Raw genomic sequence first — 17164 nt, 5'->3', positions numbered from 1 at the left:
CACACACACACACACACACACACACACACACACACACACACACACACACACACACACACACACACACACACACACACACACACACACACACACACACACACACGACTTCCACTGTGACAGTAAAGCTTTGACACACCTGTCCAACAAGAGGCCAATGGGTCCATGTTTGAGATGTATGTCCTTACTGGTTCTTAACCGAACGCAGCTCAGTAAAAAAAAAAAAAGTTAATAAAACAGCCTCTAAACTAACCATTAAGTTGAATTAACACAGCTTGAAGACAGTTTCAACAAAAACTGCACATGATAACCTTTATAAAAGTAGGATTTATAGCAGGACTGCATTCGACTGCACCAACTTCAGCTAGATCTCCGTCATAAACTGGAAAGCAGCAAGCAAATGTGTCCATGTCAAATGTAGTTATCTAGGCTGTGGGACAAACACCCTTTAAAGTAACACACACACACACACACCTAATTAAAAACAGGGCTTAGCACTGTGCCAATCAGGCACATACCAAAAGAAAACATTGTATATCTGCACAAACTATTCGGGATGCTGCCGGCTCAGGAGGCTATGAATGAGTTGACCCCCTGTGACACACACAAAACACAATCCCTCACACACACAAGTGGTCAGCTGAGGTTGAGTAAACAAACTCGGATGTAAACAAGAAGATTAGGGCTGGAGAAAAAAACAGTAGCTGCTGTTCGGCTATCAGATGGAGATTTATATGCAGAAACAAATACCCACTGAGTACCTGGATGGTTTATCTATCTGCAGGATGTGTGGGTTTCTGGGTGTCTGTCTGCCACTATGTCAATTATTGTATAGTTTTTTGCACCCATGTAAATCAATGGCCTAGTGTATTTGATCGCTCTGTCTGTTTGTACCACATGCATTATGTATGAGCAGAATCTTTCGCAAACACTTGCTTGGAATGAAAACTCGACCCCGTCTGTCAGTTACAAACTTATCACCTCGTGCGATAAGTGAAACTCAAACAGATTTCATGTAATGCCAGAAAAGTCAACTTTCAAAAGCTGGCAAGTTGATATCTCAAAACTTAATTTTGGAAGCTTTCGACTGCGACACATATCTCTGCTCGGCACGCGTGCTCGTCCGTGCACTTACGTCCTGTGGGACCTGGATGAAGGCGAAGGCATGCTCGGTGGCCTGTGCTGGCAGGGTCCTGGTGCCGAAGGCAGGGGGCATGGCAGCCAGACGAATGGACGACACGACTTCTCTCTGAGGGAGGACAAATGGAGGACAGAAATCAGAGTCAATGTAGAGCTGTTTTTTCCCCAGACAGTGTTAATCTATGCAATCCTACACATCAATACCAAATACTGGAGCTGTAAAAGCATTTACTCCTGGGAAATGATTTGGTTTGTGAGTTGGAGGTTTTGAGAATGTAAAACAATTGGAGTAATTCTTTGTAATGATGATGAAGCAAACATGGCTTCCATCTCCTGCTACAACCAACGACAGTAAAAGGAATCCAACGGAGATTTAACCCTGTAGCCCGTCATGTCTTTCTTATTTTTCCTTGGTTCTGAATCAATTATGAAATCTGCAAGTCACTTTAACAATGATAGTTTATAACCGAGAATGAAGGACAGATGCCATTTTGTTGCTTAAGGGCTGCATTCGTGTATATGTCACCTTACCAATCATTTCACAGCTGTTTCTACAGCAGCACGGAGGCCCCGCTCACTAAGCTTCATTTGCTCTCTAGCTCAGCTACAAGCTGAGAGTAAAGACGCCGATAGACGTCAAGTCGGTAGTCAGACATGTCAGATTAGAAAACACCACAATCTGTAAAACCTTAAAAAAAATAAGGGCAACACTGAATAAAGTAACATTTTCTAAAGAGTTAATTTTGATTGTTAGTGCCGATCGCAAGGTCAGAACTCTAGTTTGCACATTGCTATATACCAAAAGTAAGTACTTCAACTCATTGATCTGAAGCATAGATAAGCAATTATTTATGGTCTTAATTATTTAATTATTTAAGGTCGACACATGATGACAGGTATGGGCCAATGTGAGCAATGGCCAATCACTAATCACCACCGGCTTCCTAAAGAAGAACATGCTGGTGGGAAGTCAGACAAACACAGCCGTTAGAAATGGGAAGTTAATTTAATGACCCCCGTATCTTAGGTTAATGTGTTCATTGGACTGTACAGTCTAGACAGAATGCCTTGAACGTTCATCATGGATTATGATGTTGAAGTGTATCAGTGCCATATTAGATTTTGACAGCACTGTAAATGTGGGCCTTAAAAATGAAAGACAAAAGTGCTCGGCTGTCTTTGTTGATGATCGCGTACTAATTCAGGGACTGACCTATACCTGAGACAGGTGGCAATATCAACAACTAATAGCTCATGACACGGAGGCATGAAACCAAGGCCAGAGTGACTCGCCCTTCAATGACGCAAAACTACAGAATGAGGTAGATATCAGCTCTGTGTTTTGTTTTTTTTTTCTCGGTGCGCCAGGTCGGCCTCGGAGAATCACACTTTCAGCAGAATGCCAGGACGCATCGCGTCTGCCAGCCAAACCTCGAGCTGTCCCCCCCACTCTGGGGTCAGTCGCACACTGTGCCGCTCCACTGCATCATGGGAAATGTCCCGCAGGCCGGGGGTTGGCTGCATTAGCCACTTGGTGATGCAAGCATGTGTACGCAAGTGGGTAGAAACACACAATAACGTACTCGCAAGCATATGGTGCCGCCGTCATCACAAAGAAAAAAAAAAAAAAGAGTGGGCGAGTTCTGCTTTTGTTATTGTTATGAAAAGGAATACAACTACACACTCAGTTGCACTCTTTGATTCAGTCGTAAACAATAAAAGGGAAAACAAATAAGCCTGCATCATATTTGTCCTGAAAACTCCAGCTGGAAGGACACATAATAGCTGTTAGGTTGCTTTGAATGTGGAGATAAGCAAACAACTGGTGTCTGAATAGATGCAAGACATCCCTCCTCAGATACTAGATTCCCTCTGGCTGTGGGTTTGGCTTTATTTTTCATTTTGAGCCCCAAACAATAGGACTATGTTTAAATGATAAGCACGCTACACATACAACACTTTTATCAGATAGTCAAATGCACGGTCGCAGTTACTCACATTGCCGTAGTCAATGTAGAAGACATGAACCTTTGCTGGCGACTCAACTTTCTCCACTCTGGCTCTGTACCTGTAGCAGCAAATGAGAGAGATGGAGGGAGAGAGAAAGAGACAGAGGGAGAATAGAGCAGAGGGAAACAGAGATGGAGACAGAGGGCACAAGAGGAAAAGGAGATGAGTAAATGATTCCGTGCTTATTTCCCTGGGGAGAAGGTGTTGGAGGATCTGTCTGTTGCGATCGGGGGAGAGGAACGGGAGAGGATGAGCAGGCCGGGGGGAGTGAGAGGGGACAGAAGGGATCTATCAGGACACGGCAGGGCTGTGAAAATTGCACAGAGGCCTCTTCGCAATAAAGGACTAGAAATTCAGACCTATTTTTTGCCTTGCAGCAAATAGCTTCGGTGCATTAGTGCTAATCACAGAAGAGCACGTTGTCCTCAGACTCAGTTCGAGAAGCATCTCCTCATCTGACCATCACTTGTCAGACTCTCAACTCCGACGAGAGACGAGACAAACTGACTGAGAACCAAGGGAAGCGAGAAAAAGACAAACAATTACGGCCACATGGGCAAAGAAAGAGACAAGAGAACAAAGTTAAAACCAAACAAGTGATTAACAGGAAGACATAAAGAAGAGCAGTGAGCGAGAGACAAAGTGTGAGTGACTGATGAACAGAGGTTTCTCCTCTCCATTTACTCTCACTATGTGGTGTTCTAAGAGGACTTGAAAGGCAACGAGTTTTTTAATTAGCCCCCCAATGAAACATGCCGACATTCCACACGCATCACAGAATACAAAGATACAGACAAAGAACAATGCGAACATGAAAATTATTAGCTTGCTAAATAATATATTACTGGTAAAAAAAAAAGAAGAAGAGAAATCTCAGACGTTGTTGTGGAATCAAGGAGACAGACTTTTCTATACAAACAAGGCTGAAGAAAGTGAAGGATTAGGACAGATGGCCTGCTTTAAAATGCTCATTGACCTGCATTCTTGGCGGGACAAAGGAATAACTTTAGTTGTTCCCCGTAAAACCCTGGAGAGGAAGATGGAGGGAAGGATGGAGGAAGGAGAGCACCTGTGTCGAGGGAACATTTGTTGTTTTTAATCAGTTCTGTGATCTTTTTTTTCCGCCGTTGCCATCTTGACACAGACACTCTCTCTCCCTCCCTCCCTCCATCTCTGTGACTTTTATCTGTCCCCATGACCATCTGTAAAGTTCCAACATCCGGTGAGGAGAGGTGTGTGGGTGTGTGTGTGGGTGTGTGTCACTGTCAAGCGACTGCCGATTCTGAAAGACCAAAGAAGAGGCAGACGGCTAATTACACCCTGTGGGTGTCTGCAGTTAACGCATCACAGGCTTAAAGAGAGACAAGGTAAAAAATGAAATGTCAGGTATTCTTGAGAAGAAAAGAAACACAAATATAATGTATACGTCTCACGGAAATGTAGCTCATCAAGTGGTAAAATGTCTCAATTGTTACAGATTTATTCACCTGTAAATTAATTAACGTCTCCTAGGATTCAGGGTTGAGTTTAGAGCATCTTGCTGATGGGCTGAGATCAGTGTAAGGCTTTATAAATATCATCCCAAGTACCGAGACGTTAGCTTACCATTCGCCATCAGCGAACGTGGCTAAGCAGATGTCCCCTCGGCGCGGGGCGTAGGATCCTTCCACCGGCGGCTGGGCGGCAATCTCTGCCCTCATGGTCTCCATCAGATTCTCCAACTGGGCCCCTGACAAAGACACAGACGTGAGCGAGCTGGAGACAAACTCCAGTGAGCAGTTCCAAAGCAATTAAGAGGTTTTTTTTTTGGTAATTTCTTTAGGGTTGCATTTCATTTCATCACTACGTGGCTGTTTCCGCTTTACTTTGACATTGATGTGTTTACCGTTCCGTCTCATCGTCTAACCACATTTAGAATACGAGTTGACACTCCCAACAGAGGAAGAAGTTGAATATTTTAAGATACGATGGGACTCAAATTATATTTAATTCTCTCAGCCACAGCGGTGCAGGCACATTGCTTTGATTGATGTTGGCTTGACTGGGTGTGATTGAAAGAAAGCGCTTCAAAAAGGCATCGGCAGAAAAGGAACACGCTGGCGTGTTAACCCTGCCGAGCTCCTTAACAAATTGCAGTATATAAAAATCAGTATAACATTTAAGAAGTCTGATGTAACTTTGATAAGTACGAGAGTGTGCTCCTATGCACAGACGCTGAGGATTCTTATGAGGGCTGTTTGTGCCTTTTGTTGTGAAAACAGGGAGATTGATTATTGTATTGCATGCTGGAGCATGGTTTATTATCCAACACCTACAGCAAAAAAAGCATACTGCTCTAAGGCACCTCAAACCTAGATTCATATGAACAAATGAATAGTACAAATCCATCTTGGTGGAGCATGCAGCCTCTCATTCAAACAAAAAAAAAAAACCTCTAGAGACGAGACTTATTTAAGGGTTAAAAACCTCAGCTCTAATGGTTTGCCACAGTCTATCGGCTCAGAACCCAAGTTAACACCAACTGCTCTGAGGAGACCGACACCAAAAATATGCTACGGCAAAACACATATAGCTGTTAGCCCATTAGCACCATGCAGCTAATGCTGGTTTGACCCTGTTGGAGACACGCAGCTTACAGTAAAGTGAGCCAGCCTTTATGGCCTAATCAAGCCATTATATGACACACAGCAGACCTGTTATGGTGTATGCAGGGCGAGAACGCGGCCGTCTGTATGGAGGGAATTGGGGAAATCAGAAAGCGAGTCAGTGCTCCGTGGATTCAGTGACTGTGGTAAGTGGCAGCCCGATTTAAACCCATCAGTTGCAATTGGGGAGCTTATTGTGGCGCCACTCAGCATGTGCATCTCCAACTGAAACACTTCCTGGTGTTTTCGTGTAATATTTATAGTAGATTTTGTTTGTGTATGGCACGCGTTTATGCATGCATGTCTATTAGTGTTCACCAAAAGGTTTGTGTGTGTGTGGAGAGCAATTACAGCCGCTAGTTTAGGAAAAAGGCCCCCGTGAAATTTGATAGGGTACTTTTAGAGGCCATTTTCACTGATCTGCCACCTGGAGGCGGTTTCGTGGGAAGCCACGGTCTTCATAAGTAATGGAGCATTGTTAACCACACACATTCATACAATGGGAGGTAAAAATAAAAATCAGGCACACAGTCCACCGGCTCACTAACCGACCATCACCGTGTGTAGTGTCAGCTGTCTGCAGTAAACACATTTCATAAACCTAAAGTAAAAACACTTTCTCTGAGGAACGTGAGTGAGATTCACACCAGAAATGTACTTTTGAATGCAAACAATATATATATATATTCATATCCAAATGTGAATGAATCTAAAGAAAGTATTACGACAGTAGAGTAAGAAATGAATACCCTACTTGGCTCTCGTTCCGTTTTCTTTGTAAAATATCAGCTACACATAAAAATGACCCAAAGAACCAAAGATGTAGGAGTCTAAACGAGTCTGTTTCCACAGCTGAGCAGTAGAATATTTGTAAAATGGAGTATGAGCAGATAGTGGGGACACACTGTGCTCTCACACACAGTGTCCCCTCACTGTGCCATCAGTGCTAATGCTTCAAGCTGCAGCTTCATGTATCACTAATACACTTTGAATATGCCAGCCTTTTTATAAGAACAAGACAGGGGAGAAATGTGATTACTGACCATCTGTATGTAAACTCGGGTTCTACAGTAACCAGGTTACGTCGGCTCAGGTAAACACATTCTCAGATTTCCTGTCTTAACAGGATTTATTCCACTAACCTGGTTTCCTGTGCACGTAAATGCAGTCAGTGTGTGTGTGTGTGTGTAAAATTGTTAAGTTCTGCTTACTATGCATTTTACTGTACTAACAAACAAACAGCTTGGAGGCAGGGCAGCGCACCACTACACCTCCGAATACACGCCATTCTTTACGGCTGCGGTGACTTGTCGTTAACACCTAATATTAATACGCTTATTGGAAAACAAGAGAATATAAATAACGACGCCGTTAATCTGAGCCGAGACAGCCGAGCAGCTGCCAACCAACTGCAGACGGGCAACCTTCATTAGCATGTCGAACACCAGGACGAGGAGGGATCTGGAGTGTGAAGGGAAAGCTGGGAGCTCGGTGGGAATGTGGAGGGGGTCAGGGCAGGGGGTGGGGTGTCCAAACACCTCATTGGCCACCCACTGCTACACCAACTGCTGATGAATGCAGTGAGGGGCACACACACACACACACACACACACACACACACACACACACACACACCATCCTCAGCATTTTGTAGAGAAAGCAATTTTTGGAAAACATGTCAGATGAATTGCTTCCCAAACCCCTCGCCTCATACACATATACAAACACACACACACACACGCAGAGGTGGTGTAGTTACATCATTACGCTCCGGCTTTGCCGTAGCGACTTGATGCAGACTTACTGGAATGGCATTGGGCTCCAGCCGTCACAGACAGCCACCTCCTTGATTTATTAATCTAATTAAAAAAAGTTAGTGTGTGCCTTCACTTCCTGCTCAGACTGTGCTAGTGTGCGCTTCTGTGTGTGTATTTACACACAGACTTATATATTTATTTCCATTCCTGGGCCATGTTCCACTTTGGGCCCGGAGAGAACTGAATAAATGACACATGAGCGTTAAGAGGGTTTCTACCTGCTATATATTTATTATATATATATAAAAATACATTCACATACATGAAGCCTTAATGGATGGAGCCTCTTGGCCCGACCTAATTAAAAATGCTTTATTCATGTGAGTGGTGAAGCAAAGTTGAGCTACAGTATGGAGCTTTAGTTCTAATATTTGATGCATAAAATGGGGAATGAACTCATAACCTGCCGCGTCATGCTTAGCGCCCTGATCAGCTGATGATGATCCGATATGAGTCTCAGCTCGTCACAAGTCAAATCAGACGGTCTGCTAAAATGCTTTACTACGCCACCGTGCTGCGAGCTTTGAATTCAACTTTCAATTCAGTATGCTGCCGCTCCCGATCACGCTCCTCTCTTCTACTTGCACCGTGGAAAAGTGCCGTTACAGCTCGTGCCAGACGGAGAACAGCTGAAGGAAACAATGAATGAGACGTCCGTCGGTGTTTGTGAGGTGAATCAGCTTCCCAGTAGGAACTTGCTCGGCCCTATTGGATGTGGAAGATCGCTGGAAGATCCAGTTTTTGTATTTTTTATCCTTGCAAGTCGAACTCTTTTAGGCTTCATGCACCACTGAGACACTTTCATATTGATGAAAAGCTATATACTGTTTCTCTACATGCATCCATTGGTGCAGCTTTTGCTTTGTGTCTAAATTCCACCATGTGTCACTGCAGACTGATTGAATGAGTTGGACTTTTCTATAGGTTTACTTCGTGGTTCTGGAAATACACACTGGACTCTATCTGGGCTGTGTGCAGTCAAAGGGCGCAGACAGTAAAGTGTTCCGGATCACTAAGTTTAACCAGCTGATTTACAATCTGCAGTGACCCATGGATTACTTCCAAGTCAAATCCAGTCACACTAACAATAACTCGATGTCACTGGCAGGTCTCCTGATTTCCTTCTGTGCAGTCTTGTATAATTTGGTTCATGATTACAAATTTAAGTCGGCAACTCAACTCCTGATGCTTGTACTGTAGACAATGTGGGATATGGATGTTTGGGACTTTGAAGAATCACTAATATGATGAAATTTAAGACCTCCTTATTCGGATACCTTTCTAGCAACACACTCGCATCTTTAGTCCTTCCTCGTCTTAGGCAGTATCCTCAGAGTAGTATCCTTACTGCTGTTAATTCATACACCTTCCTCCCCGTGTGCTACTGAGCATTTTATAATGTGCACGTCCACGTTTGCAAAGCGCGTTTGATTTAGTATGCAGTCTGTGCCTCTTCATCATTCTCTGTTGGGATTTTCAGATCTAATTTGCTGAGCAGGTTTCTTGGACAAAAAGGTGTACCGGCTTTGGGATTATGAATTTATCAGGAACACATCGTCCATGTGTGCAAGTTGAGTCCACGTCAGTGCACGTCTGCAGACGCACAGTCAAGACAATTATTTCTATAAATATGCATATCGCAACACAAAAGAAATGGAGACAAAGCAGGCATGTGGAATCACATACAGATGGCCATAATAAAAGACAACACCCTGCCTGGAAGAAGACTGAAATGAGCTTTACGTGCTGCAGGTGGGCATGGAGAGAAAATCTAGATCCTCAGGGGTCAATTGAACAAACTTCAAAGCGTGCGGCGTCCCAGTGAAATTCTGAATGAATGTGAGCAGTCGCATTAGGAAAGGAAGTGCAGCGAGGCCAGCTCTGTATTACAGAGGCAGACTCCTATTTACTGCTGGCATAAAGACGGCTAAATATCGGCGTGCAGGAGGGGTAAACCGTGTCGTGCGTGAGTGCTCACTTTATGTTGAAGGGAGAGCCAAAGCGATGATCCAAAAAAACAGCCAAAACCCACTGACTGCGTCTGATGCTAGCCAGATTCTCTCGGTGTTCATCTCTTTAATCCTCTGTTTGTTTTTTCCTCCCTCGTTCTATAATTTCTTTATACACCATTATGGCTGCAGCTGTTTGTAAATCATATATAATTACATCGTGAATGCCCAGTATGGAGTGAGAGAGCAATTAGGCTTAAAAACAAGAAAACAATGGGAGAAGGAGAGAGACAGTTTTACTGGTTGGTTATGATCGGATTTGATTATATTGTGGCACACAGTGTGTGTGCAGAGACAAGGGGGGGGGGGCACAAAAAGCCAATGAAAACAGTGAATCATGTGCCCTTTCGCTACGCATCCCAAGGCCGCGCTGAATTATATTAAGCTGTTTACCAAAGCCATTAAACCGCAGAAGGGTAAATAATTATATGACAGAGGCAGAGGCCAAGAGAGCGATGGCTGCTCATGGAAGCATTCTCACTTCCTGGTTTATAACAATGAAGGAATTAGGAGTCAAAGTGGAGTGCATCTATGAAAAGGACTCCTGCCGGGGGAACAATCGACTGGAGAGGATCCAGAAACATAGACATGGCTATAATTGACTTAAGTCGTTTTTAAAAAGGAAGGCAGGCAACATCTCGAGTAATGAGACAGTTGAACTGAAGCCGACACACAAATATTTATTACATCAACTTTCCCGATTATCTTAGAAATATTGCAGAGTTTCTGCTCGGTGCACCTGGCCGGCCGGTCAAAGCCTTTTGTGGACATGTGGACGGTGCTTCATCTACCACCACAGCTGCTGAACAAGCTTTGTGCTTTGGTTCACCTGCTAGTTCGGAGTGTTAAACATGCAGCAGGTTTGGACGGGCTTTATCCTCTGGTGTAGCGGAATGGCTGCATTTCTGGACACGCGGGCGACACTTACAAAAAGAAAGGTAAAAAGTCGCACTGACTGACAAACAACAACAAAAAAAAAACATCCGAGGATATTTGTTCACTTTCTGAAGACAAAGTGTGACAAGGATGGAGCTAAGACAAGAGAAAAGGCCATTTACTCTGCTTCCTGAGTGATGTTTAAAGTGGTGTCAGCATCTGCAGAGCGTTGAGGGAGGACGCGGTAAAAAACAAATGATCCCCCCTGCTTGACTAATGCTGCTCCACTCCCACTGGAGAGTGATATGGATTTATATCTCATGCGATACACACCCCCCTCCTCCACCACCACCAATTACCCCATTCCATCCTACCCTTCCCGGCAGTGTGGAGCCTTTTACAGCAAATTACCGCTTCTGTAATTGGAAAAACCATCACCGAAAATCTAAACAGAGACGGCATCTGTGGCTCTCTTTTTTGCACCAGTCTCCGCTGCTCTGCTCTCTGCCACCTGTCGAGCCTCATTGACTGCAGCTAATGCCCTGCTTTGATTGTGACGAGTCCAAATATATTCAGAAGATGGCCCCGTGCATCGTTTGGAGGAAGGGGACCGGGGAGTTTTGAGCCTCAGCCAATTTTGAAGAGAACCCCATTTGGACCTGTAAAGTGGATCACCACTGCGAAAAGTGCCATTCAGCCATTTAGCTTCAGGTAATAGACCCAGAAGTTGACATTAATGCAAATCATGCTCGCTACGAGGGCGAAGAACAAGGAGGAAGACGCCGGAAATCAAAGCAACCCCGTCTTAGACAGGTGAGCTGACCTTTTAGAAGATAAGTTGTGTATCTGATTAAATAAAGAATGCCTTAGGAGTGTGGGGGGGGAGGGGGTGACCTCTAAATATGGCTTCTGATAACATGGTATGGAGGATAGAAAGTGGAAAAACAGCAGCAGTGGCTGCTGCATCTACTGCAACTTGAATTCCCCTGCTCTATTAGTTTGTTCACTGTACGTATATAAATGCCACGGCTACAAGGCCTCGTACACCCTTCAACTGAATAAAACACAAGGTGTTCAAGACAGATGGACAAAGGCGCATGGGCCACAATCTGGGTAAATTCTTCACAGAGAGAAGCACTTTTGAGTGCGCTCTAATGGATTAAACGGCAACACATTTTACTTTTTAAAATGAAAATTATGATGGTGTTACAGAGAAGCAGCTTTAGCGTTAACATGACTGCAATACATTGAGAGAACGGTATTACAATTACAGCCATTCTCCCTTAATTTTATGGAGTCGTTTAACAATTCAACATAATCATTAACACAGATTAAGCACGTTGTTGTAATTCTTTTGTCCGTTTTCTGAAATTCATGCCTTTTGCTTCATATCACAATCCGTTCCTTTACTTCATTGTTTAATTAGACTGTTCGACAAAGAACTCGCATGATTAAGAAGCAGAAAAATACTTCCTCAAATGCGTCTGAAAAAAGAAGTCATTTCATAACGCCATGGTGTAGGAGTTAATTATCTCAACCCCTGACTGACTTGCCACGGGAAGATATTTCACCCAGAATGAAATAAAAATATAGCAAACACTGCAGGCAGCACTGCGATAGCAATTATAAACCTGCACCCTTGTTTTTTATAAAAAGTAATCATCACTTGGCTGCCTTGACATGACATCCAATTAGCGGGCCACTCATCCTGATCAATATGAAATGCTACAGTAACTCGCATGTCCTCTTATTGAAATAGACACTGGGACTACCAGTGTTACTGTGGCAACTTGCCTCCGCTGAATATAGAAGTTGGACTTGAAAAGAAAGATGCTGATGCTGCGAGACTGCTGTAGGGAGGACATGTCGGCCGGAGACGTCGTGCGGGAAAACATACACTAAAACGGGGGGGGAACCGACACAAATAGGAGACGAGTAAATAAGCCAGTATGAAAAACGACAATTGGCAGGAAAGAAAATGAATAAGACTGAAACATAACATTTTCAAAAGTGAGGGAATTAAACTTCAAAAGACAGAAATAGGCCTGGTTTGAAGTGTAGCCAGAGAGAACAGCTCCCGGCCTGCCTTGCTCAATCAGTAGCCGGGTCCAGCATCATTAGGTGATGAACAGCTGCTGTGTGTAAAAGGTAGAAGTGTGAATAATGTGGACGGAGTGGCACCTGGTTGGGGGATGGGGGGGGGGACGACTCTACTCATTATGAGTCTGTATGGGTGCCAGGAACCGAGCACCAGACAGGATGTACCGCCAACTATGCGCCGCAGCTGAGGCTTGAGGTGGGTAGAAATGTGAGCGTGTGTGTGTGTGTGTGTGTTTCGGGCCTGCAATCCAGCCCCATGGACGTGACAATTGGAGTGGCTAAGAATCCGAATGAGGCTGCTAACTTGGCAAAGAAACCTCTGTAAGAATGTCGCCCAGTGATAGAGCCTGTGGGCCAGGAAGGCCACGCAGGCCTGAGTGTTGTATCTTACTTACACACAGAAATCAGGTGTGTATGCAACATACAGAGCAGCGGATAGGCAAGCACAAGTTACACACATGGACCACACATCGTGCACAGGATTACGCATCCGATTCATCCCTCTAGCTCTAATCGAAACCTCCCTAAAGTCATACGCTCGGTGGAATTGGAGCACAGCTTATGAGTTTTTTGGGAAACGAATACTCCTGTACTTTATGTCTTTGATTAAAAAAAGAATAATTTAAAAGTCGCAGAGCATCCAATGCTCAGGATGCAGCCATTACGGCTACACACCCATTAACTTCGGGGCTATATTTAGCGAGTTTTTTTTTTTTTTTTTTTTAATTACGTCGACTCCCCTAGCATAGCGGCAGAGCAACAGCCATGTACGGCACAGAGTCACTTATTCCCCCCTGTGCCTGGAGAGGCCTCCGTCTTCTAGTGTCCAAGGTCACACAGATCTATGATGCCCCCCCTCTGACAGTAATTACACATCGCCTCCAGAGAGAGAGAGAGAGCAACACACAGAAGGAAAACAGGGGAGAGAAAAGAGAGAAAGCATTACCGGGCAAGAGACAATGTGTGCGAGGAGGAAAGTGAGACAATGAGAGATAAACGCACACAGAAACAGATAAAGACCCTTAAAATAAACTGAGGATTAAAGAGTGCAATCCCTCAAGCTTCTCAGCGACTTGGAAAAAAAACATTCCTGATGTGAAATGAAATCACTTATCGAGCTTGGGTAACGATATCCATATGTGGGGGGGGGGGGGGAGAAGAAGCACTTAAGAGTAATTAAATGGGAATAATAAAAATGGGAAAAAAAACAGAGCGCTTTAGGACCCCCGGAGAATGAAAGATATTATATGAGAATCATTTAGAAGACAACAGCACAGAGATCATTTCACGGGCCGACGTGTTTTCATTTACACGCAACAACAGTTGTGTAGCCTTCACCCACGACCACGATAAATAAATAGATATCGTGGCGTAGAAAACAGCCCATGTGGTTAATGGTCTGGATACGGCTTTTACATATATGTTGTTTTTTTGCATTTATCTTCTTTATTGATCTGGAACAGATGTACTTCCCACTTACTGTATGCTATTTACAACATCTGGTATCTTGCCCTCCTGGAATGCCATTATCTGCATCATTATTTTTTTCTACCTTTTGGTCTTCTGTATATGGCGCTCTCTACTCTACCATATCCCATTCTTACTGGGTTGGAATATGTATTTATTTGTCTCTTCATGTTTGAAACACTGGTTTCTACCTCCTGCTCCGTATTGTTAGCATTATCATGCTACCTGGAATATGTTTTTTGTTCTCTACTCGCTGCGGTGACGGTGTAATTTCCCCACGTCGAATCAATAAAGCTCATCTTATCTTATTGAAGCAACGGTTGAAACAAAATGGGTTCTTAACTGCAGACAGAAAAATGACTCTCCATCAGTCCCAGCTGCATTTTAAATCATTTTTTGTTTCTATAAATACCGTTAACCCCCATGATTGGTTTTACACGCACGATAAAAGCTGTGGATTGTTGAAGTTAAGGAAATGGGCTCGCACCTACCATCAACGGCAAAACGGTTTCATTCTCTCCTTCAAGTTACTCTCAGTGAGGCTTGTTCCTGGCTTCCACACTGAACATCAGGTGAGACCTCAAGACCTCAAGGATAGTCAAGGAGTACTCAATGAGAGGGTTTAGTCTTCTGGCACATGGAGTGCTGGTAGGGGTTGCCAAAAACACTGACTGGAAATTTGACTCTGATCTTAGCCAGTCAATTTTGTAATGGGAGCGGAGAACATGGGTAGGTGTTGTTGAAGTGAACAACCGAACTCGCGGCATAATGTGGGTCTAAGGAGGTCAATTTCTGATGAGATGCATCAGGAGAGTGTTTATTCAACTCTGTGGTAACTTGTTGATTGTATTTGAACGCTGCATGCACTGAGGGCAAGTGTCAACACAACCTCCCGAGCCGCAGGAACGCTCCCACAATGGTGCGTTGTATTTTGTTAAACTGCGGTGATGGTCACAGTAATGTATCCTTCTCTTGCCGCGTTCAAATTTGAAATGTAAGCATTTGTTCTTTGTTCTGAATCCGTTACTTAAACATGACTTGTTAGAGGTTAATTGGACTTGCCAAAGGGCTGCACACACGGGATGAGAAAACTCATAACTAACACATACATAAAATCCTATTTCTCATGGTGTGGAACATCAACTGCGGCACACATTTGAACCCTTCTATCGTTTATAAGAAGTGTTGTGTCGTAATCAGTTGCAGTCACAAGCGAATATATGAAAGTCAGACTCTTGCTTCCGAGCTTATGAGAGGATATAAATTCCTTCACTTCAGATATCGAGGGAAAGGGAAGAGAGGGAGAGAGAGAGTGGGGGGGGAGGGGGGTGGAACATGTAATGATATTGCAAAGCACTCAGCTTGTATGATTTTACAGGCCCTAACACTTTGATGTGCTCTTCAAGGGGTTGGTATGACTTAATGTAGCTTTGAGGAAGCGTCAGCGAAAATGAAGGAGACCAAGGGAGAAAAAGAGATGGAGGGAGGGGGTGGGGGCAAATAATGTGATATGGAGGGAGATGAGGAGAAGGAGGCAGGGGTGAGGACTGGTCAGGTTGCCTCCCTGCTGAGGAGAACACTTTTTTCTTTCTTTTTTTTAACTAGCATGTAAGCCTCTTGGTGGAAGAACACCAATTAAAGGGGAAAATAAATAAAAAGGCCCCAGCATTGCTGGATCATCTAAAACAAAATCAAGCCTTTATAGGAGAAAATATTACATAACTCACAGCTTTCCTGTCAAAATACACAGAGCAGCAGTATAAAAAAAATGCAGTTTGTGTACAATTTATTTAAATGCAACACTTAGGTTCCTGGTGAGAAAAGAAGTAGGAAATAAGTGCCGTTTCCCTTATAGATACCACGAGATATGCTAAAGAATCAATAAAGCTCTTTAAATTCATACCATAGGGGAAATCCAACACGTTCTGGCTTTATATATTTCCTGCTGACAGTTAGTGATGCTGGATGCCATGTACTGTACATTTCAGCCTCTTCCCAGTGATAACACCTTGCACATAACCTCAACATCACACTCCTGACTTGCAGGGGAGTGAGGCTGACGTAGCCAGAGGAGGTGTAAAAGGCTTTGAATTTAAATCTACAGCTCATGGCAAGAAGATGGAGAGCAGATCGTTTGTGCATACTTAGGCCTAACACCTGGGGGGGGGGCATTCAAAAGTACAATTGAGGGCCAAATGTTTAACACTCACGTGTGTGACTGGATTAGTATGGTGCGAGTGATAATTAGGCTCAGATTGGCAGTAAATGAACGCAAATTAATTAATTACAGCAAACTAAGAGGTGGCCAAAGTCAATTTCATGGCCTCCAACAGTCGACTGCCAGTGAAGCCAGATGTGCGGGGCGGCAGTGAGAGGAAGGCCTCCGCATCCTATACCGCTCCCCGCACACAAACTGGCAGCCGATGAAGGGATAGTGAGCGGCATGTAGGCTTCAGATCTGTTCCAGCTAGTTTGTGAGCTCGGGGTTTTTGGTGTAATCGTGACAATGATTAAGTCACAAAATCAGACGTGTCAAGGACGGGTTAGTTCAAACCCTAAAACTCCTCCAAGGATCATAAATGAAACACTTCTTTTTTATAGCTGAGCCACATTTCTCTGAATATTACTCTGAAAAGACAAATAAATTCTCTCATTATGCGGACCTTAAAATATTAACTAGTGTTGCTTAGTTACTGGTGTTTCCTTGGACAACAAACTGCTGTGTGTGTGTGCACTTGTAATTAAACACAGAGACACGTGTATATACACACACACACACACACACTTTGATTTTGATATCGCAGAGGACGGCCCATTAAGTATACTACTTAAAAGACGGACTGTTACCCAGAACAAAACAGAATAGATGGAGGCATTATGTGTGCGTTCATTCATGTACATACACACACACATACATATGTATTATCTGCGTGTATGTGTGTGTATATGTGTATATATATATATATACATACACACACACACACACACACACACACACACACACACACACATACATATACACACACACACACACACACACACACACACATATATACACACACACACACACACACACACACACACATATACACACACACACACA

At 43.7% G+C, this 17164-nt stretch overlaps 1 protein-coding gene across 1 annotated transcript in view; it reads right to left on the bottom strand.

Moving 5' to 3' along the window:
* snd1 (staphylococcal nuclease and tudor domain containing 1) overlaps nucleotides 1-17164 on the bottom strand; it is a 153447-nt gene that overhangs the window by 16373 nt on the left and 119910 nt on the right. Inside the window, exons 19-21 of the mRNA XM_031858890.1 lie at nucleotides 4753-4876; nucleotides 3136-3205; nucleotides 1133-1246 (exon numbers count right to left, since the gene is read on the bottom strand). Coding sequence (XP_031714750.1) covers nucleotides 1133-1246; nucleotides 3136-3205; nucleotides 4753-4876 — 308 coding nt within the window. The remainder of the gene's footprint in view (nucleotides 1-1132; nucleotides 1247-3135; nucleotides 3206-4752; nucleotides 4877-17164) is intronic.

This window comes from Anarrhichthys ocellatus, unplaced genomic scaffold, assembly GCF_004355925.1.
Source record: "Anarrhichthys ocellatus isolate YVR2014 unplaced genomic scaffold, GSC_Weel_1.0 scaffold21, whole genome shotgun sequence".
Classification (NCBI taxonomy): Eukaryota; Metazoa; Chordata; class Actinopteri; order Perciformes; family Anarhichadidae; genus Anarrhichthys; species Anarrhichthys ocellatus.
The sequence above is the reverse complement of the archived record's forward strand: the minus strand, read 5'-3'. Positions and strand labels throughout refer to the sequence as shown.